The following is a 21,277-nucleotide window of genomic DNA, read 5'->3' as shown; positions in this document are numbered from 1 at the left end:
AAAGAAGGCGTACTATGGACACAAGCTCCATAGCCGTCCGTGCATTTGACTTTGACCATAATACATTCTAACTTTAGCCACGTGGGATATTACAATCCGTTAGATTCGAAAAACCATGTTAAACTGAGTTTCGTACGCGTTCTCTATAGTAAGGGTAGTTCTGGAAATTTTCTTAACTTGCAAATACTAAATACTTGTATTTTAGCCTGGACATGATCATAATTCAAAACCTTGCAGTTGATAATTGTTAGATTAAATAACGATGTAGCGTCCTTAGTTTGATTTTGCCAAACTTGCTAGTGATTCTTCTGCAATCTTCCACGCAAGGTTCAAATACTCGAATGATCTGGAAGGGTCCTCCTCTCCAGAGAGAGCCAATTTTAAGTCTGCAAAGAAGCCATCTAAACCAGAAATAGATCCTTCTAAGCTTGTGGAATCTTCAGGGTCACCATGTACTGTATCTTCTTCATGATTCTTTGGTTCTTTGAGTGATTCCATGCGTGTGCTTTTCTCTCTTGCACGTACCTCAGCTTCCAATTTTGCAGCCATGGTAATAGCTCGACGTATACACGATGAAGGTATCTACAGTCAAGTATAGATGTGAGATCAGCTTCATGAGTGGACCAGCAATAGCCATATTTCAGTCACTAACGCGTTTATGAGTTTACCTGGGCAAGCTGAGCGACCTTAAAACCAAAGCTCCTGCTGCAGAGACCACGCACAAGTTTATATAGGTAGGTCACATCATCATGATCAAAACCGCTTTTATCCTTCTGTGATGTCATATATGAGACGTGGTATGTCCCAACAGCACCTGGGAATCCGTTACTAATCTCAGCTATTTCAGGGTAATGCGTGACAAAAAGAACCAAACATCTCTTCTCTGTTAGGAGATGTTGTAATGTTGCATAGGCAATGGCTACACCGTCGTGTGTGCTAGTGCCTCTTCCAAGCTCATCTAATATAACAAGCGAACGAGAAGAGCAGGTTCTGATTATGTGTGATGCTTCACTTAATTCTTCTAAGAAGGTACTTCGGCCATGCTGGATACTGTCTGAAGCACCCATCCTAGTGAAAACACCATCAAGAACGTGCAGCTTAGCGAATGAAGCTGGTACGAAGGAACCAACCTGGGAAACCAAAAGGGAACAATTAAAATAATTTAGCATTAAACATACCTAAGAGATTTCGGTAAAGCATAAGCTTATACTGTTAGTCTCTATGTTACCTGAGCCATTATGGAAATCAAAGCAACTTGACGGATATAACAGCTCTTTCCTCCCATGTTAGGTCCGGTGATAATTTGGCAGTATTCCCCTTCTGCATGCAAATTTGTATCGTTTGGGACGAAATTATCTTGTAATATAGTCTCCAATACCTGGGAAATTTTCAAAACGAAATTATAGATACATTACCAACTTAATTAGACATAGAAAGAAAAAGAAAAGGAAGTGAGAGCAGATGCATACAGGATGACGACCAGACTGTATGTTTATCTCAACTGGTTCACAGTCATCCACAAACACGGGACAGACATACTTCTGCAGAAGAAACTTTTTGAGTGACGTTAAGAATTATAAAGCAGTGACTACATGTACATATTTTGTAGTTTTGTTCCTTCGACCTTGTTTCTAGATAGAGTTGCAAGAGAGTGCAAACAGTCCAGTGCAGCAAGAGCTTGAACGGCAGCCTGAAAATCTGTATAGTATCTACTGAAACTCTTGAGAAAGCTATCCCACGAAGCTTGGTTCACAATGGCAAGATGTTCAGTTGCTAGAGCTAGCTCATCCAACCCAGCTACTACTTCTGGGGGATGATATCGAATAGTCTTTTTGGTGCTATTTACTCTCACCCAATTCATAGGGACCTTGGCATCAACGGGCAGCTGTACAAAGCTTAACTTCAGATCAGAAATAAAGGTCCACAACTTTCAAAGATGAGAGTATTATACACAGAAATGTTTTACTTTGGTTACAAAAGAAAAATTTAAGGTGCTATAGCTGTGAATGTTTTAATGGAAATGTCATATGTGCAGGAGAAAGAAAGTGAGAACAGTAACCACAAAAAGAAACCAACACAAGCTACCTTCTTGAAATTTATTCTTATCCTGAAACGTGACGATACTTCTGTGATTCCTTTTAGGTGGAATTTAGAAACGAATCAAGAAAGCTGCATTTTTGCAGTAAGCAAGCATTAAAAGTTCACAAGTTTCTCGAGGAAGTACCTCTATCAAATGTGTGATCCCAGACACTTGAAGAAATTCCAAACTTCGAATTGCAAGCTTCTTGCGAAATGAAGCTATTAAGGAATCCAGTTTTTCCTTGACGATTAAAACTGCTTGGCGAGCTTCAGCAAGCTGTGCATAGCAAATAACACAACTGAATTATGGAACACAACATCGCCACTAAATAATTGATTCATTGAAAAAGCAAAACAAGATTAAGGATAAAAAGCTGTGTGATGCATAAAACATAACAATAAGAGGAAAAAAATAGTATCAATGTCCAAAGAAGATACAAACCTCAGGAAATTGGCCGCTGGACGTGATTAGTATGTCAAGCAAGTCTCCTCGAACAGCCCCTTCCTTATTCAGGGAAGAGAGAAGTTTTGCGGCATTGTCAACCACAGTAACGGATGAAACAACAGATATCAATTTTCTCAAAAGAGAAGACTGCACAGATGTGGATTGCATACTCATTTCACAGTCTTGCTTTAAGCCAAGCCGTTTAAGATGCTTCCCCGCAAGTAAAATAGCTTCCATAACTGCAATGAACTTTTCATCAAGAAAGTTAAGACCCTCAGGCCTCAGGTAAGGAAGAGGATAAGCAAGAGCTAGTTAACAAAAAAAATATGGAAGTGAAGCAAAACGCATATAATTCTTCAATAACTAAGAATTGGCGCGATGAAGTGTATAGCTTTCCATATGACTATGTCTATAAAACAAGAACAATATCTAACGGTAGCTTTAGCCTTATATTACAAAGCAAATATTTCTTTGACTAGATATCGGAACGGGACCAACACTCTGTATTATTTGCCAGTTCACTTCAGATGGACTTTTTATGATTAGTCTTGGTTAGTCAACATAAATGGTGGTGTATTAAACTATTTCTGTGGAAAAAATGGTTAAAGTATTTCACTATTTGAATTTAACTAACTTCAGTAAACACAAGCACGTATATAAGAGGGCAAAGGACAGGCCAAGTTTCACCTCTGATGCTTTAGCAGTCCGATGAAAGATTCTTGTAATTCCACGTTGAATATCAGATGATCTAGACAAAGTTGTCAAGACTGAGGAGAGGACGAGATAAAACTCAGATGATTCCATTGTTCTCTCAGAACCTTCTTCAACCAACTCATCACTGTTCTGGGAAGAACTATGAGATCCCATGCATGCAGCAATCTCAGACACCGCATCAAGGCGGGCAGATATGACATTTCTATTGCAAAGAGGATGAGTCACCTGTTGAAATGAAAGTGCCCACAAATCATGATAAGAGGTCTTTCTAATTAATATCCCTACCACTTAGAAGAAACTCCATGAAGACTCTGAGGGGGTAAGTAATGAAATCTATGTCTCTTTCAAGAACTGAAAGATGCCAGTAAATTCCTTTTTCTTTATAAGACGACAATGTGGTACACCCACAATGACTTACAACATCTTTCGAACCCCAAAAATTTGAAAGAAGACCAAACGTACATAGCTCTTATGCAGAAATCTAAGAAGCAAATAAATTGCGTCTTACCCAGTGTCTAAGAAGCCTGGAACCATATACTGTTAGAGTGTGATTCATATTATGGAATAAGGTGCCAGATTCCGATCCATCTGAATTATTTCTCACAACCTGAAAATAGATACAATTTAATATACAGGAAACTCAGTTAGGACACTTCAATATGACTGAAAATTTAATATTGACTGAACATGAGACACGCTAAGTTACGCGGAAAATACCTCCAACTGTTGCAGTGTATTGGCTGAGAGAGTCATTTCTGTGCTGCTTGACAAAGTGCGAAATGAAGCCCCCTGGTAAAGGATCCTTTCAAATCCAAATTGTTTGAGATGGCAAAATGTCAGGGCGAGGGCTTGAATAGTCAAATGTGGCATGTTCATAATTGTCTGCACCGTCAACAAAGGAACAAGTTAGCAGGAATTGAAGCAAGCAATTAATAAAAGAAAAAACTCTTTTCGAAAGCTAGATGTATTTTTTAACAATTTCATTTTAGCAGAGGATCATCAATAAAAATAAAGAGAAAGCTTTTAGAAAATCAAATGCTGTACGTGAACTGTCAAACATGACATTCCTTCTTCAGCAGCCTCCACCTTGACTTCTTTGTCATCTACTAGGTTGCTTGCGCTGATTTTTTCACATAATGAAATAACCTCATCTACTGCACTACCACTGCGGAAACGATCCAGCGAGGCCCGTTCCACTCGAATATTTGAGGTAGGTCCAGCGTGTGCCAACAAAAACTGCCAAAAAAAGATACCAAACGATATCGCAACATGTATGCACATAAGCCAAGAACAGAAATTAAAATCTTATAGACTAATCTATATAGTGATTATAAATACAGACATATTCTTAAGTCAAACAGTTCATCAAGAATGATTTAGCGCAAGATAACTCTAGACAGAATCTGGGAAAACAGATTGAGTAACAATGCTTAAATTAGTAACGATTACTCGTAAAGAGATAAAATGCACCTTCTCAGTTTGTTGTGAAAGAGGCTGACCAAGCAACAACTCAGCTGGTAACAAGCTCAAAATCACAGCCTCTAACCCACTCCTCATGGAATTATCATTAAACTCTCCATAAACAACTTCACCAGTTGAAATTTCAACGCCAACAATCCCAACTCTAACATCAAAACTCATTTCCAGACCACAACCAATAGTCTCCGGGCTAACAGTCTCATCCACAACACAAACCAAGAAATTACTCTGTGCACCAAAACCTTCTTCGCCAACGCAACCACCACTTATATCCTCAGCGGCTTCAAGCGTGGCTTTGGTATATAAAGCCGATAGTCCCCGGAAAAAAGGGCCTGCCCGGTTCGCACCGTGGGACTTAATGGCTGCAGTTTCGGTCTGCTTCACCACACCAATCTTGTACCCTGCATTTACCAATCTTCTCACATGAAAGTTCAATCGAAATGTTGGTATACTCGCCGTCATGAAACTATGATCCATATGGGCGTAAATACCCAACACGCGCGCTGCAATCTCCGCGTCTTCTCCGAAGAATCTGTACCTATAACCAACTTCAACCATCAAAACCACATCTGGGTACTTGCTCTTTAGCTCCACCACCTGCTGTTCCAATGGCGTGTACTTCCTCGCTGATGACGTTGCGGGAACAGATTCCTCCGGTGAAGGTTCCAGAAATCTCTGAAGAAACCTTCGGTGTAAATTGGGGTCGGGTATGGGGTTTTGGGTGTGAGGAGAGAGTTTAGGCTTTTTGGGTGACGCGGCGGAGAGGTGTTCGGAGAGAAGCTTACGCTTTGAAGGAGAAAAGGAGACAGTGGCGGATATCTTCGGTGCCGGCGATGATGATTCGGCCACCGGAATCGGTTCCTCAGTCGGGGATTTGGGTTTGGGAGCAAAGAATCTAGAAATCGTCTGCTGCTTTTGCTTGCCCATATTTGCTTTATTCATATTCTCCTCCGTTCGTAACAGTAAGAGAAATGGAAAGTCGTGGTTAAAGGCGAACTTGGGTTGCCAATTTTCGCGCGCTTTCTTCAGTTGCTGTGCTTGATACTGAAACACTAAACCGACCACCAAGAGCCACTGAAAGACTGAAACTACCGCATTAAGCAAAGTGACGAAGGCAGCGGTTCTTATGGGCCGGGCCATTAAAATGGGCCTAAAGCGTAATATAATAAACGAGTCTACGACCGTGACTCTAGAAGTTGGTGGTAGAGACTGTGTCATTAATTCCCCCGTCGAGACTACTCCTCTGTCACCGTCGCCGCCGCCGATCGATAGATCGAGAGAGAGACACGGGGAAGAGAATTGCGAGCATTTCTGTCCTGAGTTGATTCGGGTTACAGAGAGAGAGAGATGGCTATGTCTCAGGTGGTGAACACGTACCCGCTTTCGAATTACAGCTTCGGAACTAAGGAACCTAAGCTGGAGAAGGACACCTCCGTCGCCGACCGACTCGCTCGTATGAAAATCAAGTACGATTCCTCTCTCCCTCTTTCCTCTTTGTTTTATTTCTTCTTCTAGTAGCTATCGCTGGTGAAGATGCCAAACATTTTTAAAACCCTAGAAATCTACAGCCTTTACATGCTTTAGATCATGATCTGGCTGATATGGTATACGATTTGAGGTTTTTTAACGTCTGTCTGCTTATCTGCGTCTCTCACTGCTTCTGGATTTTCTAGCTTCCCTGGAAGTCGTTGTTGTTTGCAATGAATCCGCTGAGTTCCTCGTAACAGCTGATGAACTAGTTTTAGATGGTTTGCGTGTTTGATTTCGTTTATTCTCTGGGTGTGATCTTTTGGCCATTTACACAACTATAACTTGGTACATATTTTAGGGGAACTTTTAAGGAAGATCTGGCTTAGTGAACAAAATATATATTTGCTGTTTAAGTTTCCACTGATTGATTTCAGAGGGGAACAGCTATAGCTACTGTACATGTTATACATTGCTTTTATTTTGTATGTAAATTCTCAGGCTTTTGCTCAGATAAATGAAGTCTGGACTTCCATAGTTCTAAGTTAAGATATTCTTGGAGTCCAATGACTTGATGTATCTCTTTCTTGATTTTAAATGGTGTGTCGCAGCTATATGAAAGAGGGCATGAGGACTAGCGTTGAAGGGATTCTGCTGGTATGATAATTTTCGATCCATTCTACTAGTTATTTTACTTGTCTGTTGTTTTCTCTATGTTGTTTAATTGCATACTGTTTTAGATCCGGTGGAAAAGTTATGTTGTTCACAAGTTGTATGGCCATATTGTCATATACATAATACTACTGAAATGTCAACATATTTGAACTTTCTCTTAGCATTCTTTGTAAAGATGCTTCTCTACCAAATTATTATTTGAATTGGGGCATAAATATATAAGTTTCTGATATATGACTGCAGTCATCTACTTCTTTTTCTATTGCCATCTCTAACTCAATTTTGTACTGTTTGGGTAACCTTATATTTCGAAGACGCTCTAATCACATGAATGGATTAAACTGCTCCTAATAAAGTCATAAGCTTTATGGATCTAATAAAACTTTAGTAAACCGCACTTAATGAAGTCATAAAAATGAAGTTATAGTAAATCACAGGTTTTGAACGGCATTAAGCAGACATATTTGATGCATCTGCCTGTTTGATTTTTTTAGTTGTTTGTATGCACCCTTTCCCTCTACACTTTCATGTTTATCATCTGCTTCACATTCACTGCCTCATCTCTTGAGGTCGTGTTGGAAACATAAGATGTTGTTGTGACATCCTAAAAGTCAATCTTATTAACCTATAACCCACAGCTAAAGCTATCTCGTTGGTGTATAATTTAAGCAGATAATTTGACATTAGTAACATCTCTCTAGCCCTAGGATTCTTCTTGACGCCTTATGCTGATCAATCTTTCAGGTACAAGAACATAACCATCCTCATATACTTCTCCTGCAAATTGGTAACACATTCTGCAAACTTCCAGGTGGACGCCTGAAGCCTGGAGAGAATGGTATACAGTGACCTTCAACCAAGTTATACTTTCTACACTGTTGTGAGTTACTTGGTTGCTTAAGTTTTGGGTGTACTATGTTGTGTCTGCAGAAGTTGAAGGCCTGAAAAGAAAATTGACCAGTAAGCTTGGAGGCAATTCGGCTGCTCTTGTACCTGACTGGAAGGTACTACCCTGGTTTTTGCCCTATTATGTTTTACTGTTGGTGACCAGAGATTTAGGTATAGATAGATGCCTTACAAGAACTAGGTCGGTGTAACATGTGCTTGCTCTTAATGGAAACGGAAGAAAGAAGACAATGCCATGAGTACATGTCTGATTGCGTTACATGTATAGCTCTGTCCTGATCCGTTATGGGTTTCCCTCTTTAATAGGTAGGAGAATGTGTTGCGACATGGTGGCGTCCAAACTTTGAAACCATGATGTACCCGTATTGTCCTCCTCACATCACAAAACCAAAGGTAGTAAAAGAGAACACAACGTAGCTACTCAACTTTCCTCTTTTACTCTTCTCCTTATATCTTCTTTTTGTGATATGGCAGGAATGCAAGAGACTTTTCATTGTTCACTTGTCTGAGAAAGAGTACTTTGCTGTGCCCAAAAACTTGAAACTCTTGGCCGTCCCTTTGTTCGAGCTCTATGACAATGTTCAGGTTTTGCTTATATCCAGATACAGTTAACCTTTGGCTAATGGGTTTTACCACAGAGTTCTAACCATATGATCTTTTCCTGTAACAGAGATATGGACCAGTTATATCGACAATTCCGCAACAGCTATCCAGATTCCATTTCAACATGATTAGTTCGTGATTCTGCTCGGTGTGTTGGAGAGCAAGAAAACGTATCATCAGATGGTGAGTTACTTAGGTACGGTAGAGAGCTGTAGCTACCGGTTTAGAGATGTGATTTTTGGATGATGCTCGTGGGATTATTTAAAATTATAGACTTGTTGGATTTTATGTAGAACTGGTTCTAAGTTTCAGCACAAGAGATTAAAAAAAAAAAAAAAAGATTATTGTATCTCGTTACTGAAAAGTCTGAAAGCATTCGTCATTATTTGACTAACGCCTGTCTTGTCTTTCGTTCAATGTTAAATGATATTCCTATTTTGGCGCTATGTGTATGAAAAATGAAACATAAACTTGGCCATGTTCAAATTACTTTGTTGGTCTACGAAATACAAGTAGGTATCTAAGAGAAGACAAATATATTACTTATTTTTATATCACACCATGTCACAAAGTCGAAGTGGAGACGTTTTGTGGATAAACATCTAAAGTAATAATTCTAATCGAATCAAAAAGACTGACCACAAAATATTCTCCGATGGCTAAAACATTAGCTCATTCGTGTTACATTGGCGATAAGTTTGACGGCAAATTATATTATGCGGTCAAGACGACCAAAGACAAGATAGTCACTTCTTCTTTTTTTTATTCGTTTCTGATCTCTCAGTTTTCTCTACTCATCATTTTCCACAGGCCAATGGAGCCAACAAGTAAAAGACAAAATCAGAGTATATATTAAAATTACGACAGGCCATTTCGATCGGGACAGAAGGAATTCATATTGTTGAAGTTAACAAATACCGTATTCCTCAATAAAAACTCTTATTGTTTGGTCCACTTGTCTTGTCCAATGTAATATTTTTAGTTTTGTAATTAAAAACATCGTGAGAGGAAAAGAAATATCCAATGATGGATTAACTAGTAGCAGCAAATAGGAGCTCAATGTTGACTTCACTACATATATATTTATAATTCATAAAAGACAAAGAAAAACAAGCTCACAAAATCATATAATTATTATTTCGACTACTAATTAGTTTAGCAAATGCAATTTGGCTGCTTGCTATTGATGCTTTACGAAAAAGATTAACAGATTGGATGATTCTTTATAATCATTGTTTCATCATTATTCACAAATTATTGAATTGTATCAGACAGATTATTCCACCAGGATGATGAAGTTTATAACCAAAAAAACTCATTGACGCCATTTTTAATTTAAAAAGTCGGTCATATAAAATTCTTGCCGACACTAGCTTTGGATATGAAGATGTTACGTAATTAAAATCAAAATTCTCAAGGCACCGTCCTCTGTAATTGTTACTCCCATTTGATATATCGTGTAACATATTTTTTATAACAATGAAACAACCGAGTTATCCCATTTTGACGTTTATAAAACAAACTATTTAACTTAATATCATCTATTTTGTTTGGTATCTCGAGATCACGTCTCACGTGAATCTTCCATGCATCAATTAAGATTAATATCGTAATTCAGTTTTTGTGAACTCATCGCTTTGATATTCTTTTGCAACTATCTTTGTTTGTGTCTATAAATACTCCAATTATGTAGAAGAAACGAAGAATAACAAAAACAAAAGTTACAAAGATTCTTCTTCTTCTTCTTTCATGTACGTTGGACAATGTTTATTTTGAGTTGGAACCTTATAATTAAATCACTGTATATCAATAATTAATTTTTATCTAAGCAGACTTTTGCTACTACGCCTAATTAATGCTTTACATATTCCATTATGACTTTTCTCCCTCACTGCTTAATGGCTGATACAAATGCATACGATATTATTATTATATACACATAAAAAAAATTCACGCATAAATTAAATAAGTAACACAAAATTTTCACAAAAATACAATATACATTGTCCTATTTGTCTTTTACTCTAAGCAAGCCCATTTGGTCATTTCTTAACACTAAGTATGTAGGCTCTATCTGTAGACAGTTTGGTAATATATGTTGTCTCAATCAACATAATATTGAGACATGTTTTCTTGTATCAGGGAAAGCTTTAAGACGATAGAGTGATGGCGAAGACAAAATCTGGAGAGAAACAGAGGAAAGGGTTATGGTCACCTGAAGAAGACGAGAAGCTAAGGAGTTGTATCCTCTCTCATGGCCATTCTTGCTGGACTAATGTTCCCATCAAAGCTGGTCTCTCTCTCTCTCTCTCTTATTCATCTTCTTATTTACTAGTTGGTCGTCTACCAAATAAATCCTTACTTTAGTCAACTTTGATTTGATAGGGCTACAAAGGAATGGGAAGAGCTGCAGGTTAAGATGGATTAATTACCTAAGACCAGGTTTAAAGAGGGATATGATTAGTGCAGAAGAAGAAGAGACCATCTTGACGTTTCATTCTTCCTTGGGTAACAAGTAAGTGTACCCCTAAGACCTAACCTTGTTGTTTTAGCAGATGCTAAATATAGGGAGACTGATATGATTAGGTGTGTTTAGGTGGTCTCAAATCGCTAAATTCTTACCGGGAAGAACAGACAACGAGATAAAGAACTATTGGCATTCTCATTTGAAAAAGAGATGGCTCAAGTCTCACAACTTGCAACATCCAAAATCTATATCCTCTTCTTCTTCATCACTTGTTTCTTGTCAAAAAAGAAACCCGGAAACCTTGATCTCGAATCATGTAATTTCCTTCCAGAGACTTGTAGAGAACAAATCTTCATCTCCATCACAAGAAAGCAATGGAAATAATAACAGTCATCAATGTTCTTCTGCTCCTGAGTTTCCAAGGCTTTTCTTCAACGAATGGCTTTCTTCTTCTTCCGATCCCCAAGTCGATGATTCCTCTGTTTTTACAGACTCTAAGCACGACCAAGCTCCAAATGTCGAAAACAGTGTCTTAGATTATGAAGAAACGAGTGATGTTGATCAGTTCCATTACAACGAAACGATGATCAACAACAACAACTGGACTCTTAACGACGTCGTGTTTGGTTCCAAGTTTCAGAAGCATGAGTCTCAAAATTGATCACAGAGAGTCCTTAGATTGTAATTCTTCTGCTAAAATTCTTTTCTTCATCAACCGCGACGTAAAATTACTTCTAATGTACTGTAAATCAAATTTATAAGGGAAAACGAACACCATTTTTTTTTGTTGGGCTCAAAATGCTTTGACACCAGTACCGTATGAAGAAACACACACTGTACAAATTAGTGAACGTACTCGGGATTCCCCGTTACAAGTTGTTCTCGATGCTAGCTAAGTACAGTTACACACTGACTTAACGATAACGAACAACACTCTCTGGTAAATAGATAAGGAGAACACATGTGAACAGTAGCAGTATTGAACGATAAATAACTTACAAATTTTATCAAGATATTGAAGATTTTACACACCAGAAGTAGCAAAACACAAAGCTTTTAGCTACAAACGCATCATATATAAATGGAGTTTTGACAGTACAAGGGGCAATACAGATGTAAGTGGAAATGTAGAAAGTTTTTTTATATAGCAGAGTAGCTGTAGTCAACAGTATCATCATTGGGGGAGGAAGATGACGGAGACTTAGCAGAAGCAGTGAGTACCACAAAGGCACCAAACAGGATAGTGACAATGGCCGTGAAGTTTATGAGAAATGCTTCGGATCCATACTTGTCAAGCCCTCCATTCTCCAAGAAAGTCAGCTTTTCCAGAAACCCTAAAGCTGCATTCCCAACCGCAAGTATATAAGCAAATAGGCCGAGCATCGCGTGCCACGGAAGCAACCCGCTTCTCAGATTTGCTGATCCTCCTGGGAAGAAGAACACTATGAAGCTGTACACCCACTGCAAAGTCCAAAAACATGTGTGTTTATCTTTTTCTGCTCAGGAACAATGTATAGAAAAAGGTTAACCACCTTTCTACAGAGAAGCCATTTCCATAAATTGGACAGTCCAATAGCCTTTAAAAGTACTGAGATTTATTCACCTAGAGTAAGGTCAATTTTCCTCTATATAATGTTTTCTATGTTTTCTAGTTTCTGGATTCCTGCTTCAAGCAATATTTTGGTCATAAGTGTGCTTTTTTGCTGTTTGTGGTTGTTCAGTAACTAGACTATTAGAGACAAGTCTTACTCAGTCGTCTGATACAGAGAACTCAGAAACATAACTCAAGGGTCCTAATGGAAAACTTATCAGTAAGATTCCTATTTGAATAGATTAAATGTTTCATGGGAAAATAGTAGTCTAAGTAGCAAAAGGCCATGGAATATTTACCTGGAAGCCATAAAGGGAAATGACTCCAATACCAATCCAGGAATGGAGACTGTAGAGGTTCGGGATTCCACTTTCATTATGGTTCTTGAAGGCTGCACAGATGCCAAAGATCCCAAGAGCCAGAGCAATGGCATGGAGTATAAGGTGGATCAACTTCTTCACTGGTTTCTCCAGCGGAAGCGCTTTGTAACTTATAATGGCTGCGTTTCCAGTTTAAAAAAAAGGGAAACGGTTTATATGAAATGAAATGATGATCATCAACGGGACTAGTCAAGACTGAAATGAAAGTGATATCTTAATTTTTCTCGTTGTTCAACAAGTGTTTTTATCGTTACCTTCTCCTCCCAAGATTATAAATCCAATGAGCATCAGAACAGGATGCAGCTGGATCACACAAAGAAGGAAAATATATCAGAACACAAACACAGATTGCAAATAAGGTAGTGACACAAAAGATTACAATCTTAATGGAAAAAAACACAGGATTAAAGAAAACTGAAGAGAAGACCCTTAACTAAGGTGACTAAGATCATGTCGATTATTGGATGTTGCTAGTATCTTTCCCTCTTAACAAAAATAAAAATAAAATATGAACTTTTTTCTGAATGCCATCATTTAGACAAAACAAGAAGACCAAACATCATCTTCTGTACATTCATTCACACTAGAATAAACTGAACATGACCCCAAAAAACTTGGGACACACAAGAGGACTAATGCTTACTACAGTTATCTGACTAGTGATTAAAAGCCCCATTTCACAACCTAAACAGATATTAAGATAACAAGAGGATTCTCACCCACTTAGAACAGTACTGAGAAAGGGATAAAAAAAGCTTTACAGTCACCTAGACAAGATTGCCAAACTGAAGTATCGGAACTAGGATCATCAGGTGGATTTTGTAAAAGTACCCACAAAATCAGACAGATGACCAAGAGATACAGAAAGAGTCAACGCAGACGCGAGAGAGAGATAGAAAAGAGAGAGCTTTAAAATAAAGGGAATCAAAGAAGCATACATTGAAGATGAGATTCTTGTTAGTAGCTTCCCAGGCCAATCCACCTCTGTAACTAATACTCCAAACCAGCACCATAACCGCCGCGATTACCGCCAGCGCGTGTGCCACAAACGTCACCGCCATCGCGTTTATCCCGACACCCATAATAGCTTTTTCTGTAACCGTGTTTCTTCTTCTTGTCTTTTGTTCGATTAATCTAGAGGACTGGAACTTTAAAAAAGCTTCTAAACTAAGCAGCCTCTGAGAAGAAGACGACGACTCAATTCCCCAGTCCAGATCTTTCTTTTTCCTTTTACATTATCCATTTGTGGGCACTTCTTAGCAGACACGTGGGCCTCGCCCATCCCTTTTTGGTTTATCTATTTTCGTGGCAGTTTTGAACGCACGAATGATATTTTGCCACGTGGATATTGTGGTAGCTGCATCAATCCCTCCGCTTCGTGTCTGCTCCTCTACCACCAACCAAACCAAACCGTAAACCGCGATAGAGAGTCATAACTGGATCTTGTTTTCAGGCCCATATGGACATTCATATTGGACCAACCCACATAATTTGAACAAGGCACAATGCGGATATACTGATATCATTTCTTGTCGTCTTCGGGCATAGAGTAAGTACGATATGCTGTTTTTAATGTTGGAAAAACGGCACGTTGTTGGTACAGTAGTATGTGAAATAAAGTAAACCAAGTGAAAGTCAAAGTTTATTTTTGGGCCAGTATAACGTGGGCCTGCTTGTGAAAGAAGTTAGATCGACGGTTCTTCTCGGATAAAGATTAGGCGAAGAGAGCCACGTACACAATCATGAGCCAGATACGTGGCTTCATACGACACGTGGCTTCATACGACACGTGGCATTTCGTAACAGAATACAGAGGACACAGCCAAAGGTGGTTCTGCTGCATGAGTCTTCTTCGACTCTTTTTCTACTCTACCCTGTATAAAGCTTTTGAGAAGCTCTTCAGATTATCTCACAATCATTTTTTTATACAGAAAAAGGAAAAGAACAGAATCAAAGCCAGCAAAGATTATGGATTCACAAGCGCAGTTGCAACGTTCTCATGCTCATCATCAAGCAGAGGAGCCGATTAAAATTCACCATCCAGGTATGAGAAAGCAGGTTTTAGTCTCAATGTAATAACTTTTTCTTTTTTTTATAGACATTCCGAAATCTGGAAGTTAAAGAGCCTGATGAATGTTTTCAATGTGTTTACTCTGTTTTTGGATGCAGAGAAAGGAGAGCATCATGAGAAAGGACCATCGAAAGTTCTAAAGAAAGTGAAGGAAAAAGCAAAGAAGATCAAGAACGTTCTTACAAAACATGGACATAGTCATGAGCATGATTGTGGAGAGCACATCCCCGACGATCATGATCTAGACCAGGAAGACGATGGAGATAACTACGGAGACCAACAAATCCACGGCGGTGCACCAGGTTTGCGTCACTTTAATCTTTCTAATTCCAAACCAAAATAGTTAATGTTTTGGTGGTGATAACGGTTAGTCTAATTGGTCTCGGCAGCACGAGGAAAGGCTCACAATCCGGTGAAGGATGAGATAGTCCCTCCAGGCACAAAAGCTTTTCCAGTTTTGTCCTCTTCACATACGAAACACACTGAGCCAATAAGAGGAGTTGGGCACGAAGCACTATCTCATCCTGTAAAACACTCCGGCGTACCTAAAAAAGAAGAAATCAGAGGAACATCTACTTTGACGCCGCATAACACACCCGTCTCTCTGCTCTCTGCCACAGAAGATGTGACGAGAACTTTTGTACCTGGCGAAGACAAGTCTCGAGACCAACGTAGAGTTAACATCGAGCGACCAAGAGGACTTGAGCAAAATCCAGCTGCCCCGGGATCTCATGGTGGGATGTCGAATTATCAGTCCAAAGTCACTGATCCTACCGGAAAACGTAAGAACTTTTCTCCTAATTCTGTATTTCTGATTGGGTTATAAACTCTTTTGAGCTGAGTCTGCTTCTTTATCTAGCTTCTGGAGAAACTGGAGCAGCAACAACCGTCTCAGCTCTTGGAAGGTTAGGGTTAGGAACTGACTTGGGGAAGAAGAGCCATGGGTTTGATATGAAATCGGGACCTGAAATGGAGAAGCACTCACCGACCACCGGAAACTATGGATCTAGATTGCGGAAAGAGTCTCCGGAGAGGAGTGGTGAACTTGATTTGGGAAAAGATTTGCCGACGAGAACTCAAGGTGTAAGGAACCCCGAGGGTTTTGATTCGAAAGCTGAGGGGAGAGGAGATGAGATGCAGCAGTCGAATCAGAGCAGTTACACCGATAAGATCGCGTTAGCTACTTCAGTCGTAGCTGACAAAGCTGTAGCTGCTAAGAACGCCGTCGCTTCGAAGCTGGGTTACTCTGGTGAAGGCGGCGAGGGACATGAGAGTCGTGTAAAAGGAGACGAGACTCTTAGCTCCGGCGGTGGATATGGGAGTACGGTCGCAGGTATGGTGACTCCAGTTTACGAGAAGGTGAAAGAGACCGGAGCTAGTGTAATGACGAAATTGCCATTCTCCGGGACCGCTGGAACTGGTACGGAAACGGGACAAGATAAGGGCGTGTCGGCTAAAGAATATCTGACAGAAAAATTAAGTCCGGGAGAAGAAGACAAGGTTTTGTCAGAGGTGGTCACTGAAAAGCTTCATCTTGGAGGAGGCGGCGACACGGCGCCGGCGAAGAAAGGGATAGTGACACAATCGGAGGAGGTAGAGAAAAGGCTAGGAGGATTTAAAGATCCGAGCTCGGAAGCAGCAATGAAACACGGCGAAGCTTATGCGGAAGAAGGCCAAGGAGGGATGGCGGAGAAGCTGACTGGAGCTGTAACTTCTTGGCTCGCTGGAACGACGGAGGAAGTGACGCAAAAGTCTACAGAGTCTGTTCAAGACTCTTCACAGTCACTTGGCTCCACCGTTGGTAACGCCTCTTTCTGTTATAAATAGCGTTTTCAGCTGTTAGCGGTTGTGATGACTTTTTGATTTTGGTGTACAATGGTGTAGGGAAAAAAATGGGAATTTCGGGTTCTGGAGGAGATGAGGCAGGCCAACGAGGCGGCAATGGTGGTTCAGTGCCTTTGCAGAGGAGATTTCAACATTCTGAAAACTGAGATTTGCTTCTTTTTAAAAACGTATGGGTTTGTAATGGTTTCCATCTTAATGTGTTTTGTGGTTCGATCCCTGGTTTATTTTGATGTATCTACCTACTACTGCTAGCCATATAAAACCTATGTATAAGTTCTGTTAATTGCTAAAAATACGTCGACAGCAGGGTTCGAACCTGCGCGGGCGAAGCCCAACAGATTTCAAGTCTGTCTCCTTAACCACTCGGACATATCGACTTCTTTGTTTGCGCACTCCGTAGAGAACAAATATTTAGTAATTTATTTGAGAAGTTACACGACAAAGCTACATGGTTTCAACTTCTCTCTCAAAACGAAAGTAGAGAGAAAAAAATGTTTGAAAAATGAATAAAGACAGACAAGAACTCAGTTTTAACCAATAACATGGTAAATTTTTGCGTGAAAGATCAGGATCAGTGATAGAGATATAGATCACTGAACAAATTTAGAGAGCTCGGCTTTTGATAATGTCGAAGCTCATCTCGCTAGGGTCAGTGGCTTGTAACTCCACCTGAATGCCATCCAATTCTCTCTTGAATCTATCCTTAGAGCTTGCATACACCATCTTCATCCTCACCCTTGATGAGTCTGGTGACCTATGTATGTTTCATCATCCAAGTTTCAAGAACTAATCAAATTTAACGTAAATATGAATCAAGGAAGAGAGTGAAAGAAAAAAAAATGATTACCACGCAATGAAGAAGATTTTGCTCTTCTGGCAATTTTCAGCGGTGGTGAAGTCGAAATCGAAGACAGCATAGCGGCACTCATCCGCAGGGAGGGAAGCGGTGAAATCATCGTAAGTCTCTTCGGGGTTTCCTAACTTTTCGACCACCACTTGTTGCCCGTCTATCCTGAATACTATGAACCGATAGTTTCTTTTCGACTTTAGCTCCAGAAACTTGAGCTTGCACTCGTCCTCCACTGCCATCCCAGACGCCGCGTTCGCCTTTTCATTCACATAAATCAGGAAACATCAGTTCCAAGTTATCTAGTTTTCCGGTTACATTACTTATCCATACATGCAGACATTAATTCTAATCTTAGTCTAGATAACTGACTTATACATGACGCTAGCTACTTGTGATTTAAAATGAGATACACAAGACAAACTAACGAGAAACGCATACATCAATTAATGGTAAGATCAACATCTAAAAAGCATGATTCGATATATGAAAATTGCATCCAAAATCCATATTATTTTACAACTCAAAAACAGATATCCAAAATCAAAACTCGGATGCAATCATAAATTTGAATATCGTTGGATCTTTTGTCCCGACTATGATTGGGATAAAACCACATCGCATGCACGCTAGTAACGGCAACCCTACAAATTTATTTCAAGAATAATAGAAGAGATGAACAAACCATTGCTTTTGTCTTGTTTCAATGGTAAGTCTTGAGGAAGATGGCAAGATTTGTTGTTTTGTGTGAATATTGATTGTCCTATGAGAACGAAATGAAGGAAGAAGATGATTTCTCTTTTGTGAAGAAAAGATCGAGGGGAACTCAGACAACTAATTAAAGGCTTCTTAATATTGGTCTCTCTGATCTGTTTTTGTGATTACACCCACACGTTAGTTTTCTTTCTTTTCAAACCTTAAAATTCGCTTAACCATCCTTTTTTCAAGCAGTCTCCACTCTATTTTTAGCATCTAGGTGTGTATCCATACATTATCATACACATGTATGAGCATATCCTTATCTGTGTGAAATGCATACCAATATCTATCTTAATTTTTTGTCAACTCAAGGCAGTTCCGGTTCGTTTGGCGTCACTGTTCATACGTTGATCACATATTTTTAGCTCATTTTCATCTTTTTTTGTCTCCAATGATACAATAGAAAAGACTAATTCTAAGTACAGATATTAAATGAGAAAAAAAAAAAATTGGATTAACTTTTGAAACTTGAGCATTTTTTTAAATTGATACCCCAATTGATATATAGTATAATTTCAAAGGAGCTTATTATTAAACGATGTCGTCCCATCGAATCGGGGAATTTGTGAAATTGGGAAAGATGTTTCTCGTTTCAGCGATGTAACAGCAGAGTACCAGTGGGGAGCAATGGCTTGCTTTAGCCAAATCTTCCTTATTCTGATGACTATGATGTCTTCTTCGTCTTCTCCTTTCTGTTCCGGTGGAAGGTAAATTTCGAATTCCATCCTTTATGGCGATTATCATTTAAATTCCTTGTCGCTGTAACATGACGAATGAGATGTAAGAGATTTTGGACATGCGACATTGTTAAACAGTTTCGTAATTAGCTATAATGGTGTTTAAGTACCTCAAGTTTTCTTGTTTCTCTTTCTGCAAGTCGGAAGGAACTCCGAGACAAAGAAGATATGGGTAAGAGTGATACAGAGGCGAGTTATGTTTTAGGATCTAAATTTGTGGACCCGAGACGTGTTCTTCAACTTTCATGGCAACCAAGGTCAGGTACTTTTGACTTATTTATCTGCTTCAACCATCATTGATCTTTGCTCAATTTTTCTAGTTTTTATCTGAAGATTGTGATAGCCTGCACAATTATTAGTAGTAACATGTAAGATTATTATTTTGCAAGAGTTACTAATGTGTTGATAGATCTGGGGAGGTCTCAAACAATTTGGTATGTGCAGGGTGTTCCTTTACCGCGGGTTCTTGTCTGAGGAAGAGTGTGATCATCTGATATCTCTGGTAAATTTCCCATTCCTTCCGGTTTGAGCTGTAGTGATACATAGTTCTTTGTGTAATGGTTGATTATTTTCTGTAGAGGAAGGAAACTTCAGAGCTTAACTCAGGGGATGCTGTACATGTGCCGGTAACTTCTTAGTATTCTTGGAGTTTGTAAATACCTAAGCTTGATAGGAAGTATGATGTCATCTTCTTGAAACATTATGTGGTAAACTGTAAGATACATGCTTGTGCTTGTAGTTCTCTGTTACACATAAGTCCTCCCTATTGAGTCAACAGAGTTCCAGAGATGATGATTATTCACACCCTAATTTAGCAGTTTCTACCTTGGTTGCTCAAAATGGCCTTAATAATGTTATGATCCATTCCTTATTCTGGTATAAACTAGGATCCAATAGTTGCTGGTATTGAAGAAAAAATTGCTGCGTGGACTTTCCTCCCAAAAGGTATTGAATACTAACATTTTACTTATCTTGATTTTCAATCTATTGAAAGTTAATGGTTTCTCTCGGAAGGCCTCTTTTCTTGGCCAAACTGCTGGCTTATGTTTCTCTCTTGACGCACATGTTTCAGAAAACAGCGGCTCTATCAAGGTAAGAAGTTATACTTCTGAGGAGTCGGGGAAAAAGTTGGATTATTTTGGAGAGGAATCGAGCTCGGTATCTCGCTATGAATTTTTGCTGGCAACCGTCATTCTCTACCTCTCAAACACAAGTCAAGGTGGAGAGCTTCTGTTCCCAAATTCAGAGGTCAGTCTAAAAATATAACGTGAGAAGCAAAATGATCTGTTCGACACAACATAGAGAAGGTTAAAATTCATTTTTCTTCAGATGAAATCGAAAAAGAGTTGCTCAGAGACCGGCAGCAACATCTTAAGACCAGTGAAAGGAAACGCAGTTTTGTTCTTCACCAGACACTTGAATGCATCTTTGGATGAGACAAGCACTCATTTGAGATGCCCTGTGGTGAAAGGGGAACTGTTAGTGGCGAAGAAACTGATCTATGCAAAGAAACAAACAAGAAACGATGAGGAGAGTGGGGAATGCAGTGATGAAGATGACAGCTGTAGACAATGGGCTGAGCTTGGGGAGTGCAAGAAAAACCCAGTCTATATGATTGGCACTCCAGATTACTACGGTACTTGCAGAAAGAGTTGTAACGCTTGTTGATTCTTCAGTCTTAGGGACCATATATCTCAGCATAATGGAAATTGTTAAAACATTTTCAATACACTTGAGCTGTCTTTTTTATTATTTGTCATTATGATGGAATGTGAATATTCAATGGGCGTTGGGGTAATTAAATCCCTCTTGACTGACTTTAGATCTTCTTTAGTATGGATGTAGAGAATATTGACAAATCATCGAGAGAACTACCGAGTCTTTTCCTATGTTACAAATGTTTCTCAAATCGTAGGATTGGATCGTGCTTTTTCCAACGCTGCATTGTCCCAAGATAATACTGCACCCTTGAAATTGGCTGTATTACTAATATCTCTATCTCTCTATCAGATTCGAATTTCTGCAGTATATTCCCAACATACCAATATTTTTCCCTTTATAAACGGTATTTAATAGTTTTCATGTATAATAACATTATTCGAAAACGCATTTTCCTTCTAATACTATACGATATTCAAAAATATTGTACATATTTATACGACTATTGTTGGCAACTCAACCGGTGTACTACTAGTTGGCTACTAAAATATAA

At 39.1% G+C, this 21,277-nt stretch overlaps 7 protein-coding genes and 1 non-coding gene across 9 annotated transcripts; 4 read left to right on the top strand and 4 right to left on the bottom strand.

Annotated features, from left to right (window-relative positions):
- Window positions 1-144: 144 nt before the first annotated feature.
- On the bottom strand, window positions 145-5,769 carry LOC17878284 (DNA mismatch repair protein MSH3). Its single transcript, XM_023779880.1, has 12 exons — window positions 4,709-5,769; window positions 4,283-4,474; window positions 3,956-4,120; window positions 3,747-3,845; window positions 3,212-3,463; window positions 2,522-2,773; window positions 2,225-2,356; window positions 1,625-1,885; window positions 1,470-1,541; window positions 1,229-1,378; window positions 669-1,130; window positions 145-582 (listed from the first exon to the last, which is right to left on the bottom strand). The coding sequence occupies exons 1-12, from the start codon at window positions 5,657-5,659 to the stop codon at window positions 274-276; spliced, it is 3,297 nt and encodes a 1,098-aa protein (XP_023635648.1). The 5' UTR covers window positions 5,660-5,769; the 3' UTR covers window positions 145-273.
- Window positions 5,770-5,915: 146 nt separating this feature from the next.
- On the top strand, window positions 5,916-8,803 carry LOC17878365 (pre-mRNA cleavage factor Im 25 kDa subunit 2). The gene is made up of 7 exons (XM_006284493.2): window positions 5,916-6,183; window positions 6,796-6,841; window positions 7,604-7,697; window positions 7,790-7,863; window positions 8,072-8,158; window positions 8,240-8,350; window positions 8,436-8,803. Exons 1-7 carry the CDS (start codon window positions 6,065-6,067, stop codon window positions 8,505-8,507), a joined length of 603 nt encoding a protein of 200 aa, XP_006284555.1. The 5' UTR covers window positions 5,916-6,064; the 3' UTR covers window positions 8,508-8,803.
- A 1,642-nt stretch (window positions 8,804-10,445) lies between these two features.
- On the top strand, window positions 10,446-11,621 carry LOC17879343 (transcription factor LAF1). Its single transcript, XM_006286107.2, has 3 exons — window positions 10,446-10,661; window positions 10,754-10,883; window positions 10,965-11,621. The coding sequence occupies exons 1-3, from the start codon at window positions 10,535-10,537 to the stop codon at window positions 11,494-11,496; spliced, it is 789 nt and encodes a 262-aa protein (XP_006286169.1). The 5' UTR covers window positions 10,446-10,534; the 3' UTR covers window positions 11,497-11,621.
- A 167-nt stretch (window positions 11,622-11,788) lies between these two features.
- On the bottom strand, window positions 11,789-14,024 carry LOC17880715 (transmembrane ascorbate ferrireductase 1). The gene is made up of 4 exons (XM_006284389.2): window positions 13,745-14,024; window positions 13,061-13,109; window positions 12,726-12,925; window positions 11,789-12,296 (listed from the first exon to the last, which is right to left on the bottom strand). Exons 1-4 carry the CDS (start codon window positions 13,886-13,888, stop codon window positions 11,976-11,978), a joined length of 714 nt encoding a protein of 237 aa, XP_006284451.1. The 5' UTR covers window positions 13,889-14,024; the 3' UTR covers window positions 11,789-11,975.
- Window positions 14,025-14,739: 715 nt separating this feature from the next.
- Window positions 14,740-16,956, top strand: LOC17878461 (low-temperature-induced 65 kDa protein). Its single transcript, XM_006285535.2, has 5 exons — window positions 14,740-14,850; window positions 14,976-15,179; window positions 15,267-15,659; window positions 15,737-16,678; window positions 16,762-16,956. Exons 1-5 carry the CDS (start codon window positions 14,775-14,777, stop codon window positions 16,866-16,868), a joined length of 1,722 nt encoding a protein of 573 aa, XP_006285597.1. The 5' UTR covers window positions 14,740-14,774; the 3' UTR covers window positions 16,869-16,956.
- Window positions 16,957-17,017: 61 nt separating this feature from the next.
- TRNAS-UGA lies at window positions 17,018-17,099 on the bottom strand. The gene has a single exon. It is a non-coding gene; the product is annotated as a tRNA-Ser (tRNA).
- Window positions 17,100-17,172: 73 nt separating this feature from the next.
- Window positions 17,173-18,422, bottom strand: LOC17878642 (actin-depolymerizing factor 7). Its single transcript, XM_006285412.2, has 3 exons — window positions 18,255-18,422; window positions 17,570-17,829; window positions 17,173-17,476 (listed from the first exon to the last, which is right to left on the bottom strand). Exons 1-3 carry the CDS (start codon window positions 18,255-18,257, stop codon window positions 17,326-17,328), a joined length of 414 nt encoding a protein of 137 aa, XP_006285474.1. The 5' UTR covers window positions 18,258-18,422; the 3' UTR covers window positions 17,173-17,325.
- Window positions 18,423-18,883: 461 nt separating this feature from the next.
- On the top strand, window positions 18,884-20,884 carry LOC17880384 (probable prolyl 4-hydroxylase 12). 2 transcript variants are annotated; one of them, XM_006284033.2, is made up of 7 exons: window positions 18,884-19,035; window positions 19,206-19,322; window positions 19,510-19,567; window positions 19,644-19,691; window positions 19,953-20,010; window positions 20,138-20,313; window positions 20,395-20,884. In XM_006284033.2, the coding sequence occupies exons 1-7, from the start codon at window positions 18,956-18,958 to the stop codon at window positions 20,731-20,733; spliced, it is 876 nt and encodes a 291-aa protein (XP_006284095.2). In that variant the 5' UTR covers window positions 18,884-18,955; the 3' UTR covers window positions 20,734-20,884. The 2 variants fall into 2 exon arrangements, with proteins under 2 accessions (XP_006284095.2, XP_023634843.1); XM_023779075.1 differs by lacking the exon at window positions 18,884-19,035 and having other exon boundaries at window positions 19,224-19,327.
- The last annotated feature ends 393 nt before the right edge of the window (window positions 20,885-21,277 follow it).

This window comes from Capsella rubella, unplaced genomic scaffold, assembly GCF_000375325.1.
Source record: "Capsella rubella cultivar Monte Gargano unplaced genomic scaffold, Caprub1_0 scaffold_7, whole genome shotgun sequence".
Classification (NCBI taxonomy): Eukaryota; Viridiplantae; Streptophyta; class Magnoliopsida; order Brassicales; family Brassicaceae; genus Capsella; species Capsella rubella.
Note: the sequence above shows the minus strand (reverse complement) of the source record. Positions and strands in the feature narration are given on the sequence as shown.